The sequence below is a fragment of the Mobula hypostoma genome, chromosome 16 (assembly GCF_963921235.1).
Source record: "Mobula hypostoma chromosome 16, sMobHyp1.1, whole genome shotgun sequence".
NCBI classification, from domain to species: domain Eukaryota; kingdom Metazoa; phylum Chordata; class Chondrichthyes; order Myliobatiformes; family Myliobatidae; genus Mobula; species Mobula hypostoma.
The window spans coordinates 44911871-44928646 of record NC_086112.1 but is presented as its reverse complement, the minus strand read 5'-3'; the positions used below and the strand labels follow the sequence as shown (position 1 = coordinate 44928646).

General features: G+C 40.0%; 1 protein-coding gene across 3 annotated transcripts in view; it reads right to left on the bottom strand.

Annotated features, from left to right (window-relative positions):
- The window catches only part of dapk1 (death-associated protein kinase 1), a 193773-nt gene that overhangs the window by 66578 nt on the left and 110419 nt on the right, over positions 1-16776 (bottom strand). For all 3 annotated transcript variants that reach the window (XM_063068839.1, XM_063068840.1, XM_063068841.1), the window contains exons 12-17: positions 16506-16625; positions 12749-12847; positions 12379-12477; positions 7534-7632; positions 4649-4846; positions 1206-1403 (exon numbers count right to left, since the gene is read on the bottom strand). In XM_063068839.1, coding sequence (XP_062924909.1) covers positions 1206-1403; positions 4649-4846; positions 7534-7632; positions 12379-12477; positions 12749-12847; positions 16506-16625 — 813 coding nt within the window. The remainder of the gene's footprint in view (positions 1-1205; positions 1404-4648; positions 4847-7533; positions 7633-12378; positions 12478-12748; positions 12848-16505; positions 16626-16776) is intronic.

Sequence of the window (16776 nt, the reverse complement as noted above, 5' to 3'; positions counted from 1 at the left end):
AGATTTCCAATCTCCCTCCTATATGCTAATTCATAACCACCTTTGTTTCAGCCCACAACAGTGGTGTTGTCAGCAAACTTAAATATAGTATAGCTGTGATACACCAGAAGGCAAAACTGAGGAATGCCTGAGATGTCCAGGGCTGCATGACTAGACTGAATTACAGATGACGAGGAAGAGGAGTATTTAAAAAAAGAAAAATCAATATACAAATCCTCAGTAACCCGATGGATATAGAGGACTTTCTATTAATATACGCGCAGCAAAATTCAGTTTATGAAGAGTGAAAAATGGAAGAATAGTTAGAAGAGTGATGTGATTATGCGAAGAGCTAACCATAAACAAGAAGAAAGATTTCAACAGCTGATGAGCTGTGGAAGTGATGGAGTTAAATAATGCTAAGAGTGTGAGATACATTCTTAGATCATATTTAAATATGACCAAATCTGCTCATAAGTATGATCAAATCTAAATAATTAGACAAAAGGATATAGTTGGCGTAGTGTGAATGGAATTCATAGAAAGGGATTGAAGACAATGTCTTAATTTGGAGAACGTTTCTGCTCATCGAGTATTGTATGACAGATCACAGACCAGGAAGAGAGACACTGGTGACAAGCTAGAGCTTAGAATGGTTTCCATCCATACAGAACCTATTCTTTTCCTGGATGATATTGCAAAGGGAGTGTGTGGCGTGTGGCCAAGTGATTAGGGCGTTGGACTTGCGATCTGAAGGTCGTGGGTTCGAGCCTTGAGCGAGGCACTTAACCACACAATGCTCCAGTCTACCCAGCTGAGAATGGGTACCGGCAAAAGTGCTGGGGGTTAACCTTGCGATAGACTGGTGTCCTATCCGGGGGGGGGGCGGGGGGGGGGCGGGGGGGGGAGTCTCGTACTCTCAGTCACTTCACGCCACGGAAACCAGCATAAGCACTGGCCTGATAGGCCACAAGGCTCATGACAGACTTTAATCTTAAATTGTAAAGGGAGTAGGAAGGAAGGCAGCAATAATGGATCCTTGACAGATACCAGAGGAAACAACAGTGTTGTTCGGATTAACCCAATTACATCATAATTTTCATCCAATTAATATTTCACTGACTAACAGTGAAAACTTATGGTACTTTGCTACACATTTAATTACTATTGTAATATAAAGTTAAAAACTTAAATGAAACAAATAAACTTACTGATAATGAGATTACCTTATTAGTTATATCAAGGTTGCAATTTGCATCACAAAGAGCCATAACAATAGCTATGTTGCCATCTTTGCAGGCTATGTGCAAAGCTGAATTGCCATGCAGATCTTGTACGTCTACATAACACCCTTGATTTAGTAGGTACTTCACCACCTCTATCTGGCATCTTCGTACTGCAAGGTGCAGTGCTGTGTGACCATCCTGAAAATTAAAAAAAAATAAGCCTTTTAAAAGTTCAGCCACAAAACACAAAAGTTAGAAACTGCTGTTCGATTTTCTTGGAGCGAATCAAAACAGGCACTGGAGCCCTTTAATCTGCGTGGTATGAGCCTCTCAGTCGTTAAGGACACATAATGACAAATTCTTCACTTCTTGCGTAGAGTAGCAGACAGTCATAAGGTGAGAAATTTAATTTAACCCTCAAATGATGACCCTCTTGACTAAAGAGAATATGCCTGTAGTTTGCATGCTCCAAGTCTGTCCACAAAACAGTATCAGACTAGCTTCTGCCTAATATATGACATCCATTAGTCTTGTGAGACCATGGATCTGCGCCTGGAAAGTCTTCACTCTCCAGGGTGCAGGCCTGGGCAAGGTTGTATGGAAGACCAGCAGTTGCCCATGCTGCAAGTCTCCCCTCTCCATGCCACCAATGTTGTCCAAGGGAAGGGCATTAGGACCCATACAGCTTGGCACCAGTGTTGTCGCAGAGCAACGTGTGATTAAGTGCCTTGCTCAAGGACACAACATGTTGCCTCAGCTGGGGCTTGAACTCACGACCTTCAGGTTGCTAGTCCAATGCCTTAACCACTTGGCCACATGTCCACACTATATGACATAAACTTAATATAAAAAGTAACATATCAGACCTAGAAATGCATTTCTTCTTGTTCTTTTTTTTGAAAGGAGAGGGGGATTACATTAAATTAAAAAATGCGACATTGTACTACCCGACTCTGAAATCACCAACTCCAACTGTCAAGCAATTGTTATTACCACACCAGAACTTTGACCATCTCATGGTCCCAAGAATACTAAGACCATTGCAGTTGCAAATGCAAGGTGCAACAGGATCTTCCCAATAAGTATTAAATAGGCAAATAATTTAACTGATGGTCATTTCCTAAAGATCTGGACATATTATATACTGTACCCCAGTTATTTGCAGAAGTAAGGTGATCTTTGCAAACATGCTTCATGTAACATTGAAAGTTTACAAAATTAGCAGCATAACTTAACTATCTGTTGAATTCTGTCCTATTTGTCTCCATTTTGAGTACAAGAAATTCCATTTCAGCCTTCTACAGTAACTGCAGGACACAATTGCTTAGACTGTGGGAGGAAACGTACATCAGTTTCCCTTCCCAATTAGCTTAATTTTTTGTTTCTATCCAACTAGTTCTTTGTCCTATCGCTACTTAAAAGTTCTTTTTTATTAAGCCAGGGGTTCCCAACCTCTTTTATGCCATGAACTGATACCATTAAGAAAAGGGTTCATGGACCCCAGCTTGGAAACCCTGTATTAAACCATGGCCAAGATTCCTCAAACACAAGTCAATCTCTGGTTATCTGGTGCAAATCCTGCTATCAGGAGAAGGAATCCCTGATGATTTTGCACCAGAGTGCTAGATATTCTGGGACCATTTGCTATTCCCCACATGGTAGAATGTGCGAATCTTGGTGTCATTAACTACTTAAACTTACATACCCAATTCGAAAGTAATAATTTATTTGCATAAATGATGAAAGGTCTCACCTTGGAAATGTTGACTGTTTATCCATTTCCATAGATGTTGCCTGACCTGCTGAGTTCCTAAAATTACATTTTCAAGTAATCTTTCCCAGGACTACAACTAATATTTTCCCAGTCTACATGGTTCAGACAGAGTGGTAGCTATAAGGAACGTAGTGCCAGAGGAAGTTGTGAAGGTGGGTACAATTGAAAGATTTTAAACATTTAGGGTGCCATGGTAGCATAGCAGTTATCGCGATGCTATTACAGCTCGGGGCATCAGAGCTTGGAGCTCAATTCTGGTGTCCCCTGTAAGCAAGTTTGTATGTTCCTTCCTGTGGGTGCGTGGGTTTCCTCCGGGTGCTCTGGTTTCCTCCCACAGTCCAAAGTCCTACCAGTTAGTGGGTCAGCTGGTCAAGCCGCCCTGTGATTAGGCAAGGGTTAAATCAGTGGGTTGTTGGATGGTGCAGCTCGGTGGGTCAGAAGGACCTGTTCCACACTATATCTCAAAAAAAGTAATTTGGACAGATAAATGGATAGGAAATATTTAGGAGGATATTGGAGGCAAATGGGACCAGCTCTAGCAGGCTTCTTGGTTGGCATGGATAAATTGGGTCAAAGGGCGTGCTTCTGTGCCTGACTATTCACAGCAACAACTAGAAATGAGGTAAAGATGATATTATTTTCTCCATTTGAAGATTTAAATCTTCTTGTTTCTGAGTGGTTTGATAGTGAAGATTTGACAGCTGCAATGTGTCAATTTGATAAAGATGATTTATCAAATCGTGCAAATTGTTGGCCACTATGCAAAGTAGAATTGTTGGTCTGCACCTGTGCGCGCAGGAGTTAAAAGTTGCAGAAATATTGAACGTGGGGTCAGCCAACAACAGAAGATATCCTACTTCCATAAAGACCTCACTTCCATTGTTGTACTTCAACAAAACGTGCTTACTTTCATTCATTAGATCGATAGATATACTTTATTGACCCCGAGGGAAATTGGGTTTCGTTACAGGTACGTACACAGGTATTTGTACTATATGTTTGGTGGTATCGGCAAAAACCTTAATTAAAATATGCTCTTACAATAGCATTAACTTACTCTGGATTGTGTGAACTTAACATTCATGTGCTACTCGGAAACCTGCCCTTTCCCAGCATAACTGAATTTGTATACTTATGTATCTGCTGCCAGGATGAGAAGCAGATTCAGTCACATTATCACGAGATGCTGGTGCACAGTCATTGGCCTCCAATGAGCACAACTCAGTGAGCGTCCCAAGAGGAAGTGCTCGTCTTTACAGCAACATTACTGAAAGAAGCATTCCAATTGCTCATCACATGATTAGAGCAATCTGGGAAGGAAGGGTCTGTTGCCACAAAATGGTTTTCAATAAGGAGAAGTGAATCATTGATAAACATGTGCTCTACGTGGGAACAGCATGAGCATTACTGTAAAAAAAAATGTTGTTGCAAGAACATACAAGGATTGTGACATTGGACAGTAGCAAAAATATTGCACTGTTACCTTCACATGGTGTACTGCTAAAATAATAACATGCAACTATGATTCTAATCAAGTTGCCCCATAGCTAGCTCAGAGGAAAACACACTAACCACAGTGTGGAAGGTAAAACCAATCATCTTCTAAGAACTGGTAACATTTTGAAGTAGTGTAACCATACAATAATCAAGTCATGTGCTCAAAACTGACCGTGTCAATTTCATCCATGTCTGCACAATGTTCCAGTAGACATTCCACAATATCCACATAGCCTCTTGCAGACGCAGTCAAGAGGGGTGTCTCTCCTTCTTTGTTTTTAATGTGAACATCACAGTCAGCTTCACAGAGTGCTTTGGCCACTGCAAAGTAACCATGCCATGCTGCACAGTGCAATGGAGTTTCTTGTTCCTGGCACAAAAAACAATAAGGGGAATTAATATTAAATTTTAGTATTAGTGAATAAATTAGGTACAACTGCAAGCAAGTATTAAAAGGTGGAACAGCAAGTGATCGAATTCGTTGCTTTTCCTGTGATCGCAAGACCTTGTTGGACATTGGTGGTGTGGAATGTTGTAAGTAGAATCCATCGGTTTATTGGTGAGCGGTGGGGGAGGACTGCAGGGAAGCTGTGTGGCCTCAATCGTAGTAAGGACTAGGCCTCAAGCCGTGAGGTTGCCTGTTTACAGCCACCCGGGGGGGGTGTCGGAGTTGGGTGTTCCGTTGGAGTGGGTGTGGTGCAGGGTCCGTGCTGGAGTCGATGCTGCCCCCTCCCCCAGTGTTCATTCAGCTGAAAAAAGGTTGTATTGTGTTCGACTGCCGAGTGCTACAACATTCATAAACTCAGGGACCTGGACTTTTTTTGTGTGTGACTGTATTTTATATGTTATATGCTAACTTATATGTGCTATATGTGCCTTGCGTGGTGTATGACAGTTGGTAATGTGTTTTGTACCTTGGCCCCAGAATAATGCTGTTTCGATTGGCGGTATTCATGTATGTTTTTTATATTCTATGTTTTTGAATCAGCTGTTCCTTTTCTGTTTTGATGTGCGAGGGGAGAATGTTTGGGGGGGGCTGATGTTCTGTTATTTTTTTTGTGCGGGGAGGGACTGTTTCTCGGCGTTAATGTTCTTGTTCCGTTTTGTGTGGGGCAGTGGTTGTTTTCTTGGGGGGGGGTCAATGTTCTTGTTCCATTTTTGTGCTGGAGCAGGGGGTTTTCGGGGTTGATGCTCGGGATGCCGTTCTTTTTTGTGCCGGGGAGGGGGGCTGGGTTTGATGTGCCTTCTCTGGATGACTTTCATGTTTTTTGTTTTGTGGCTATCTGGAGAAGACAAATTTCAGAGATGTATATGGATACATGCTTTATAATAGATGAACCTTTGAACATCGCACTAGTACACTAACTGTAGTCTGATCAATGCTGTACATATCTCAACCAGAACCTCCCTAGATTTGCATTCAATTATCACAGCAATAAACTAAATATTCTGTAAGTTTTTCCCCTTACTTCCAGTACCTCAATACTATCTATTGCCAATCATGCACTGGGCACTAATGTCTCCTTGCATTTCAGAGCACAGCAATCTCTCCCCACTTAGAGCTGATTAAATCTTGTTATTTATTCATTATTCTGGATGTGGGCGCTACTGTCAAGCGCATCCCAAATTTTTGTTAGACCAAATCTATTATCTCTTAAGATTTCAGAAGAAGAGACATCTGGCAGCTCTTACTAATGTGCAAATCGAATAATGTAGTACGACAGAATTGTGCCGTGCTCTCTTGTGATTGAAGATCAAAAACTTGCTGAATGCTGTCAAGGAGTTCCACTCAAATTACACACTCTTGTCAGAATCACACTTCCAACACGAGCCGCAAAACATAAAAGGTAAAAAGCAGCCAACGAGAACATTCCGTCATAGTCACTGCACGATATTTTGCTGAAAAACCTTTTGAAGTAGTAACCTTGCCTTTAAAATCCATGAACAAAAATTTATGAATAGCATAACTGCAAACTCTAAATCGGGAAATGCAAAGTACACAGCTTTATATTCTGTGCATAGTCCATAAACATCAAATATCCTTGCTTTATTGCCCCGTGTTAAATCATTAGTGCGATAAATCTGTGTTGCTTCAACCTGGAATCAGAACGGAGAGAAACTAGAAATGACGTATCATTTTTAGGAGTCATAAATGCTGCATGCTTGATAGCCAGGCTTTAATGGAACTGCTTGATAAAGTTAAGAAATGTATAAATTGCTGACTGCAAGCAGATTAAACAGCAAGTATTCTAGCTTTCAATTAAATATGTTTCAAGTTCAAGTTTAATTGCCAGTCAACCATATACAGCTAAATGAATTAATATTCCTCTGGGGCCAAGGCGCAAAACAATGTACATATGGTCACAGCACATATAGTTACAACAGCATATATCTGAATGTACAGTATATATAACAGGAGAGTGTAGTGGTTAAGGGTTGAAACACCCTTTGAAGATTCGGCACACAATTGCTGTTCGTGCAAAAATGAGAATACCACATTATGACTAATCTTCACCTGACACAGAAGATTACAACAGGAATGCTCCCCATTCCTGTTGTAGTCATTCTATGGCACTGTAAAAGATGTGTAGAACACGATTTTGAAACATAAGTCTAAACTATGCCAAAAGTGTAAGGAAGTATTTATTAAGTCCCTTTCCAGCATGTAGAGGTGAGGTGAATGCAATGAATGAATAAGTTACCTAAAAGTGTTTACTGCTTCAAAGAATAACAGTTTAATCAGCTCTGGCACTAGAACTGTTCAAGGATCTCTTCACCGTTACAGATTTATGTTGAATATAGGAGCAATTTTCAATGTCAAGACAAGCCATCAAATCTAATTTCTTTACAATTTTCTAGTTAGGAAAATGAGTAGAATGAAAGACAGTATGGTATTATATTCTTAGGTAGAATTCTTTATTCCAGTTTCCTTCTACATCCATTACATAATCATTAATCATCTGACTATCTTCACATCCTAACATGAATAAAATAAGACAGTCAAGTTGAATTGGAACTTAATTTTTCATATGGGTGATCTATTTTACATGCTCTTACCCTGTCTTGAAGATCTGGATTAACACCGATTTTGCAGAGGTATTGTACAACTTCAACATTTCCATATCGAGCTGCTACATGGAGGGCAGTTTCACCAGACTACAGTAAAATATAAACAAATACAGAAGTTAAAAATCTGACTAAACTCTACACTGAAATCCACCACAGTGCTTAAGCTTCATTTATAAAGACTCATTTCATAGCGATGTTGGCTCTGGGACTTCTGAATACAATGCACCAGTGCTTGGCTGCCTCACACAAAATTTTTGATAAGCTACAGAGAAGGGCAAGTAATAATTACAAACCAGTACTCTTATGCAAGGATATCTGCAGGAAATCAAAATAAGGACCAGGAAACAAAATTTGATGGAGAGAGTAGGTGGAATAGAGTGGGAAGATGAAGGAAGTAAAGAGCAAAAGATTTGCAGGTTCTACAGAGCTAATAACAAGATTAGTCAATATGACTGTAATTAGGTCACCCTCTTGTCAAGAACAGTTAAACAAGCACAATGGTGTAATAAACGGGGATCCCTGTAACCTGGGTTTTAAGGAGAACTCATTGTTGTAACACAGGCACTCCAGGAGTATAATGAAGGGCTGTTCTGCTTCTTGTGTATACGCTGAACCTACCATGGCAACCTTAAATATAGAAAAATGGTTATGTTAGGAGTGTAACACATCTTCTGACGATCAGCTCCAGTGCACCCTTTACTCTAACTAATCACAGGGATTTTGGTTTCTGTCCCCCCCATCATTCTCAAATACATTCCAGATTAGCGCCACCCAGTACCACTTTACACATCCAATCATAACAAGTTATCCTATACTTTGATCCCAATAATTACAGTCCTACACACTATAAAACAAAAAGATCAACTGCTTGGCAGTTTTGGAATTAAATTAGTTAACCCAAAGAACAATAAAGAAAATCAGAAACAAACAAAAAAAAATTGCCGGAAAAAGCTACGACTTAAAATGTCTTTCTCTTTCCACAGATACTGCCAGACCCGCTGAGCTTTTCCAGTTTTTCTAATTTTATTTCAGATTTTCAGCCCCTGCTTTTTTTTATATAACTGATTTTCATGAAATATGATTTCCTCTGCAGATGTTAACAGTAATTAAGTGACACCAGAGACAAGTTTTTCATCAGAATATCCATAAAAGTATCATAACCCTGTGGGGCACAGTGGTAGTGTGCAGTTAGTACAGTGCTATTGCAGCTCAGGGCGTCTGAGTTCGGAGTACAATCCCAGTGTCCTCTGTAAGGAGTCTGTACTCCTTACATCCTTGTTTTTCTCTGGGTGCCCCAGTTTTCTCCCACAGTCCGAAGACGTACCAGTTAGTAGGTGAATTGGTCGTTGTAAATTGTCCCATGATTAGGCTAGGGTTAAATCAGGGTTTGCTGGCACAAGGGGCTATTCCGCATTATCTCCAAATAAACAAGCAAACAAACAAACAAGGTACAGCAGTGCAGTGCAGTCCGGCTAAGTCCTCAGCTGACATCCGGTCTATGCAGAACAGCAGTTGTGTAACAACAGATGGCCCAAGACCAACATTCACTTCATTCCAATATGCTTCACAGCAGTTGAACAAGATTGTTCAAGGAAGGATTTTAAGAAATGGAATATCAGACAGTGTTCCCTCACTCATTTGCTATTCAGCAACTTCCCTAATAATGTCTTGTTAGTAAAGCAAACTTAAGGGATTAATTGGCTACATGAACACGACATCAGCGAGATGTGCCAACTCCACTTTTCAGACTGGAGGGAAATACACAGCTGTGTTTCCTAGCAACCGGTATTAGAACAACCTTTCTAAATCTGAGTTTGTCATGAAAATCAAAATTATAATGAAGAGCGAGTAAAATGTTAATGGATTTCAAAAAAAAGGCAGGCAAACAAGTAACATGGGCAGATATGCAACAGATGACATTTTGCACAGCAAACTGTGAAATGACTTACTTATGTAAGAACAGAATGACAGAAACCCATGGCAGGGAAGGAGATCATTTAACACATCAAGTTTCCCATGCTGCTATAGAAAGCTACCCAGAAAAATCATACTTCCCAGCTCTTGATGTGTCTATATGAGACAAGCGCTTATTCAAATAGGTTTAGAAATTTGATGAGAATTTCGTTTTCCAATATTGTTTCAGGCAGAGCTCCAGACACACCTCTGATCCTAAGAGTTCCATCTTTTGAGTGAATTTTTGTCTCTGTACCAGTTTTCATGCCTCGATATAGAACTCAGTGCCAAGGGAAACCAGGTTCTTCCTATTCAGTTTCATACAAGTTTACAGCTCTTTATTAAAGTAGTGTCCCAATCTCTAATGTGTCAAAGAAATTAGCTTCAGTCTGTTCAATCCTTCCTCGTAACAAAAATTCACCACCCAAGCAATTCCATCATTCTCCTTTGCACCCTTGTCACACTCTTCATTAATATGATAATAGTAACAGTGCACAGTGTGCCCTATATAGAGTGTTAGAAATTCCAGAAATTCACTCAGCCAAAAAAAGGAAGTATTCCTTACGCCTTTCTATATTTTTTTGTCTACTGTCTTCATGGACCGTAAATGAGGAAAGGTAATTTATTTCAATGTAGGATCAAAGACATGCATGTTCATGTATTTTTGCAGGTGCTAGGACAAATTGATAGGACAATTAATAAGGGATTCCTTAGGAAGTGACATCGGTTCATTACTTTTGTATACTAAGCTAAACTTTAATTAACCCGTGTTGAGACTCAGCTGCAGAATTCCAATCAACACACTAAAAAAAACTGTCAAGGTCAGAGGAAATTTAGAGGGATTGCAAAGAAAATTCTAGACAATATAAGATAAGTCAAGATGATTGACGATATATTTCTCATGATGATTTATAGCATATTTTATGTATTACTCTGTACTGCTACCTCAAAATAACAAATTACATATGTCTGCGATAATAGACCTGATTCTGATTCTGAGCTTGGAATCTGAATGTAGTAGGGAGGAAAAATATACAAGCACTCAGAGGAACAGTACGACTCGAAGAGGGATGGGAATATTGCAGTTGTAGGTTGTCAGCCAGGTGACACTTCAGGGTGTTTAAACCCTTGAACACTTGATCTCCCCTTCTACATTGTCATGAACCTTGCACAAATGTACATGCACAGCACTTCCTCTGTAGCTACAAAACCATATGGTGTATTCTGTTTTCTTTTTACTACCTCAGTGTAGTTATGTATGTCTTAATCTGTCTGGAAGGCATGTAAAACTGGTGCAAATCAGTTTCTCAAGACACGTGACAATAATAAACCAATAAAGAAATAAAGCAGGAGAATTCTAATTCTGATTGTTCGCAATAAGGAAACCAATATTAAGAATCAAGGGCAGGAATGATAAGTTAAAGCATGAGTTTTGGAATAACAGCACTTTATGCTGGAAAATACATGTTTTGTTGGGAGGGTGTGGTGGAATAACTAAATCTGGTGGGTGACACTATCCTAAATATAAACCGCATTGAATGGAGTTCTGGTAGGGACGAGGTTCAGTAATTACCACGGAAGTGAAACAGCTTCCTAACTGAGAGGCTACAAGGGAGAGAGCAGTGTGGAGTTGAACAGGATAAGTTCCAGGCCAAGTACGTGGGCACAGTACCACTTGCAGGCCCCCCTCTCAGTCATACAGTACCCTGGTTTGTGAATGAGTCACTGTTCCTTCACTGCTGCTGAATCCAAACTCGGGAAAAATGAGCAAATGTAAAAAGGGTGCTGAAGCTGCAAACAGCCTGGTTCATTTGGCACCTGAGGTTAAGGTGGCAGTCAGGAGCAAAGGAACAAACCGTGTGGGTGGACAATAGGGGCAGCACTGTGACGTAGTGTTTAGCACAACGCTTTACAGTAGCAGGTTTCATTCCCGCTGCTGTCTGTAAGGAGATTGTATGTTCTCCCTGTGACCGTGTGGGTTTCCTTTGGGTGCTCTGGTTTCCTCCCACAGTCCAAAGACGTACCAGTTGGCAGGTTTATTGATCATTGTACATTGCCCCGTGATTAGGCTCAGATTAAATTGGGGGATTTCCGGGTGGTGCGACTTAAAGGGCTTACTTCACGCTGTATCTCAATAAATAAATCTTTGTAAAGGTTAGTTAAAATTCTTCTTCACAACATGGAATGTTTAAGAAACAAATTGGGCAGGTAAAGCTGGATGACACACACACAAAATGCTGGAGGGACTTGGCAGGCCAGGCAGCATCAAGGAAAAGAATACAGTCGTCATTTCGGGACAAAACCCATCGGCAGAACTGGAGAAACTGTTGAATAAGAGGAGATGATTTAGAAAGCTGGATGGCATTTGGACTTGAAACTATACCCCTATGTGTTTAGATATCATCAATTATGTATATAGAGATGAGTGTATCATGAGTTGGTTCTTGAGAAACCTCAAGGCTGCTGGCATAGAGATGGGGAAAAGGAAACATTATTCAACATATCCCACTTTAGAGTGGGGTACAAACAGTATTGATTGTCTGTTAATATGCACAATGAATTAGTGTTGGCAAAAATGTTGGTACATTACAACTCTGCAAAAATGTATTCTTTTGCCAAATATTTTGTGATTATTATTGCTAATGTTGATTATTTGCTTGAAATTCCATCTTGCACCTTTGTAAATTTTAGTTATTTTCTAAAAACATTAGGAAGCATTATTGCATCTACAAGGCAGATTGCACCAATATATAGCTTTCCATTAATTAATTCATAACAAATTCTACCAGAAAAATAAATTACTTTCTTTAAAAAGAATTTAAATTTAAATTTAAGCACATTTGTCTTTTACAAGGGTGACACAGGTGTTCATTTTCTTACCTTATCTTGAACATTCAAAGGACATTCTTGTTGGTGTAAGAACCTCAATGTTTCAGTATGGCCATGTCTTGCAGCCCAGTATAGTGCGGTGGACCCAGACTAGGAGAAATTCAGATTTTTTTTGGAAAATAATTAAAGATACTTCATACTCAAATATGTCAATTTATTTTCCATGAATTTTATTAGTCCCATTTAGAAACATCTGAATGCCTGGCCTATTATACATTAAAGTAAATTTACTTAACCTGCAAACTGTAATGCCAAATGAGACATACCAATAGCATTCAGACATAGGGTAATTAAAGTGACAAGCAGCAATAGTTTTTTCAGACAAAATGAAGAGAATATTATGACAAATTCCATTACAAACCTTGTCCTGGACATCAATCTTTGCTCCTTTTTGGATGAGCAAGTTAAGAATCTGGATATTTCCACAACCAGCCGCGACCAACAGTGGGGGTGTTCCATGCTGCAGAAAGATTAAACAAGTAACAACATGGACTGGAAAGGTAAGTGTTCAGTTTTCCCCTTTCGTAGAAACTAATTGTCCTGTAAAGACTGGCCATCTTGTAGCTCCAAGGCTAGTTGCATCACTTGGACTACATCTACTCATTATAGCTTGCTACAACATTTGCAATTACATTTTCCACAGCTCTCCTGCAATTCACTATTTTCTGAATTCTTGAAATTATCTTGCAAGCTTATCCCAGCGTCTAACTGCTGCAGAACTTCTTCATCTGAAGGGTTTCCCCAACATGAGCCAGCACATTAGGCTGAAATTTTAAGTTATGTTTGATTGAGGACAGAAAAGGCTATTTCAGCCATTTTCCAGCTATCCTGATGTCAGTGCATTCACAGATAAACAGACAAATTCTATATGTGAACCAAGCACAATATAAATTAGATGGGTGTTGCAATTGAGTTGGCCAACCTGAGCATAAGCAAAGGAAAAAATATGTAGTAAGTAAACCTTCCCAGAAGTACCATTTTAATGAAATTGAACTTTGATTCTTTCCATATTACAAAATAAAATAAATAAATAAGCTGCAGGTGCAGTTTCCAAATGTGCCAAGGTTTATTTCTTCTCCTTCAAACGATCCACAGCGGTTTCCTCATGGGAATTGTGCAGTCTTCTTGCTTTTAGCCACACTCAGCCACTGGTAAATATGCAGACAGAGACACTCCTACTACGAGTTGTCACAGTAGCAGACACTGCACAAAATGTACTCTGCAAGGAAAGCGCGTGGAGCGCGCTGCATGATGCCCCCTGCTTTAAAGCTCACTTCCACCACAGGCACACTGCTGCCACTTTCCTTCATTGGCACAAATATGCCAGGAGCTGAATGCTTCAATAGTGATGTGCACAGGAGCTTAAACATGTAGGCTTAACACTGTCAGTGAAAGCACATGTCCATAATCTTGCATTTCATTCCTTTATCAGAAGGCCCTTCCTCACGTTCAGATATTTCCCCAAGCTCCAGGGCCATTCCGTCTCACTGACATGGCAAATACTAGCAGAACATACGGGTGAAAAAACAGTAATTAAGTCATGACAGGTCTGAGAAATCATAGGGTATATCTACACAACCTTTGAAACTTCTTTCTGCAAAGCTATCAGAAAAGGCAACAAAAGGTAAAGAATTGCATCCTCTTACCCAGCAGCTTGCTTGTGACTAAGTGCATCAGCGTATACAAATGAATACCTTTCATTCTGAGAGTTGCCAAGATGGCTATATTTGTACTAATATATTTTTATCTGAAGTTGGATCCTCTGCAACCAAATTTTCTTTCCCATGCACTAAATTGTTTATTGACAAAAATGTCACAATAATACTAGAAGGATGTTGCCAGGACTTCAGGAGTTGAGTTACAGGGAAAGATTGAATAGGTTAGGACTTCATTCCCTGTAGAAGAATGAGGGGGGATTTGATAGAGGTTTACAAAATTATCAGGGCTATAGACAGAATAAATGCAAGTAGGCTCTTCCCACTTAGATTAGGAGAGATAAATACGAGAGGACATAGCTTTAGGGCGAAAGGGGAAAGGTTTAGGGGAACTTCATCACTCAGAGAGTGGTGGGAGTGTGGAACGAGCTGCCATCTGATGTGGTAAATGCAGGCTCACTCTTAAGTTTTAAGAATAAATTGGATAGATACATGGATGGGAGAGGTCTGGAGGGTTATGGACTGCGTGCAGGTCAATGGGACTAGTCGAATAAAGTTCCGGCACAGACTAGGAGGGTCGAATGGCCTGTTTTCTGTGCTGTAGTGCTCTATGGTTCTATGGTAATAGTGGGAATTAGGCAATAATTTACACTAGTGTAAAAAGTTAAACTATCTACATTCAGCAGGCTTGCTGGGAAATCTGCAATAGTTCTGCTTTGGTCAGAGGGAATATTTTCTTAGAAGGACATTAGGTAACAATATTGTTTATGGATGTTGTATAGTTGTTTAATAATATAACTAATTTAATTACCATATTAATTTTTCACTGATGAATTTAGATTACGTTGAAATTATTACTTCATTTTGATTAGTATCATCATTTATTTAAAGACAATGGATGACTTTGTTCTTTGGCTCCAGAGATTAGGACAGCAAAGAGGTGGTTGCAGGAGGCAGAGGAGCAGGTACGGGATTGCTTCAAGCTGATGGACTGGGCCACATTCAAGGACTCATCTGTGGACCTGAATAAGTACACCATGGTTGTAATGGACTTTATTGAAACAGCTCTCGACTAAGTGAGACGGAATGGCCCTGGAGCTTGAGGAAATATCTGAATGTGAGGAAGGGCCTTCCGATAAAGGAATGAAATGCAAGATTATGGACATGTGCTTTCACTGACAGTGTTAAGCCTACATGTTTAAGCTCCTGTGCACATCACTATTGAAGCATTCAGTTCCTGGGATATTTGTGCCAAGGAAAGAAAGTGGCAGCAGTGTGCCTGTGGTGGAAGTGAGCTTTAAAGCAGGCTGCATCATCGATCCACAAAATCACTCAGAGTGTGCCCCCAGCCAGAATCCCTGGATGAAACGTGAGATCCATAATCTGCTGAGGGCCAGATTAGAGGCGTTCAAGTCTGGTGACCAAGTTAAGTGAGGTCCAGGGATCTCCAGAAAGTGGTCTGATGGGTGGAGTGGCAACTCCGAACTAAACTTGAATCAATGAAGGATGCTCGACAGTTGTAGCAGGGCTTGAATGCTATCCCTCTTATAAAGTAAGATCAAGAAACATAGGTGACAACAGGGATTCACTTCCAGATGAGCTCAGTGCCTTCTATGCTTGCTTTGACCATCAAGACATAGAGGAACCATCACAATCTCCCACAGCCCCCGATGACCCTGTGATTTCAGTCTCTGCGGCTGACAAGCAAGCATTCTTCGGGGGGCTGAAGCCACGGAAAGCATCCACCCAGATGGGGTACCTGGCCATGTACCGAAGACCCACGCTGAACACTGTCTAGAATGTTTAACTCCAGTGACAATGAAGGTCCAGTGAAAGATTTTCAGGTTACGATGTAGCATGATTTGGAAGGGAACTTGCAGACAGTGGCATTTACATGCAGCTGAAGATCTTGTCCATCTTGGCAGTAGAGGTCTCAAGTTTAGGAAGTGGTGTCAGAGGAGCCTACAGGAGTAACAGCTGTGCCTTTTTGGTAGGGTCTGAAGCCACCATACACTGGTGGAGCATGGAATAGCGAAGGGATCATCAATTAAGTAGACTGCCATGCCCTGGAAGGGCTTGAACTTGTGGAGTTGTCATCCAGGCAAATGGAAAGTCAATTGCCTAGGATTTGCAAATGGAATTGAACACCAGTGAACTTCCTACTTCTTGCTATGGAAAGGAAAATCATTAATGAAGATGAATGGACTTCACCTCATGTAACCTGTTATGTTGCAGAAACAAAGTATTCATTATACAAGGATATATCATGTAGCAAAAATTGTTTTGTATTATCTTATATATTTTAAGTTGCAAACCTCAGCTCTACAAGTGTTTTATTAAATATAATACTACTTTTAAAGATGTTAAATGATGTGATTAATACAAAACTCATGTTTGTTCTGAAAATGGGAAAGACTTCTTGAAGCATTAGCTAAATATATGAAAGGGTGCACAAAGTTTTACCTTGTTTGCCTGGTTTATGTCATAATTGGCAAGTGATCCAAGGAGATGTTGCAGACCAGGAACATTATCATCATTAATGGCGTGGATAATAGCTTTCATCACAAAAGAATCCTCTTCATCCTGATCAGAAATCGAGAAATAAACTTGTCACTCTTGGATGTCAAGCAGTCTGCTGAACATATGGGGGAAAGTGCAAGAATATTTGTGCTATTTTCAAAAATAGTATAATTTATACACTGATAAAGTCCTCTGCCAATAATTCTGAATCATG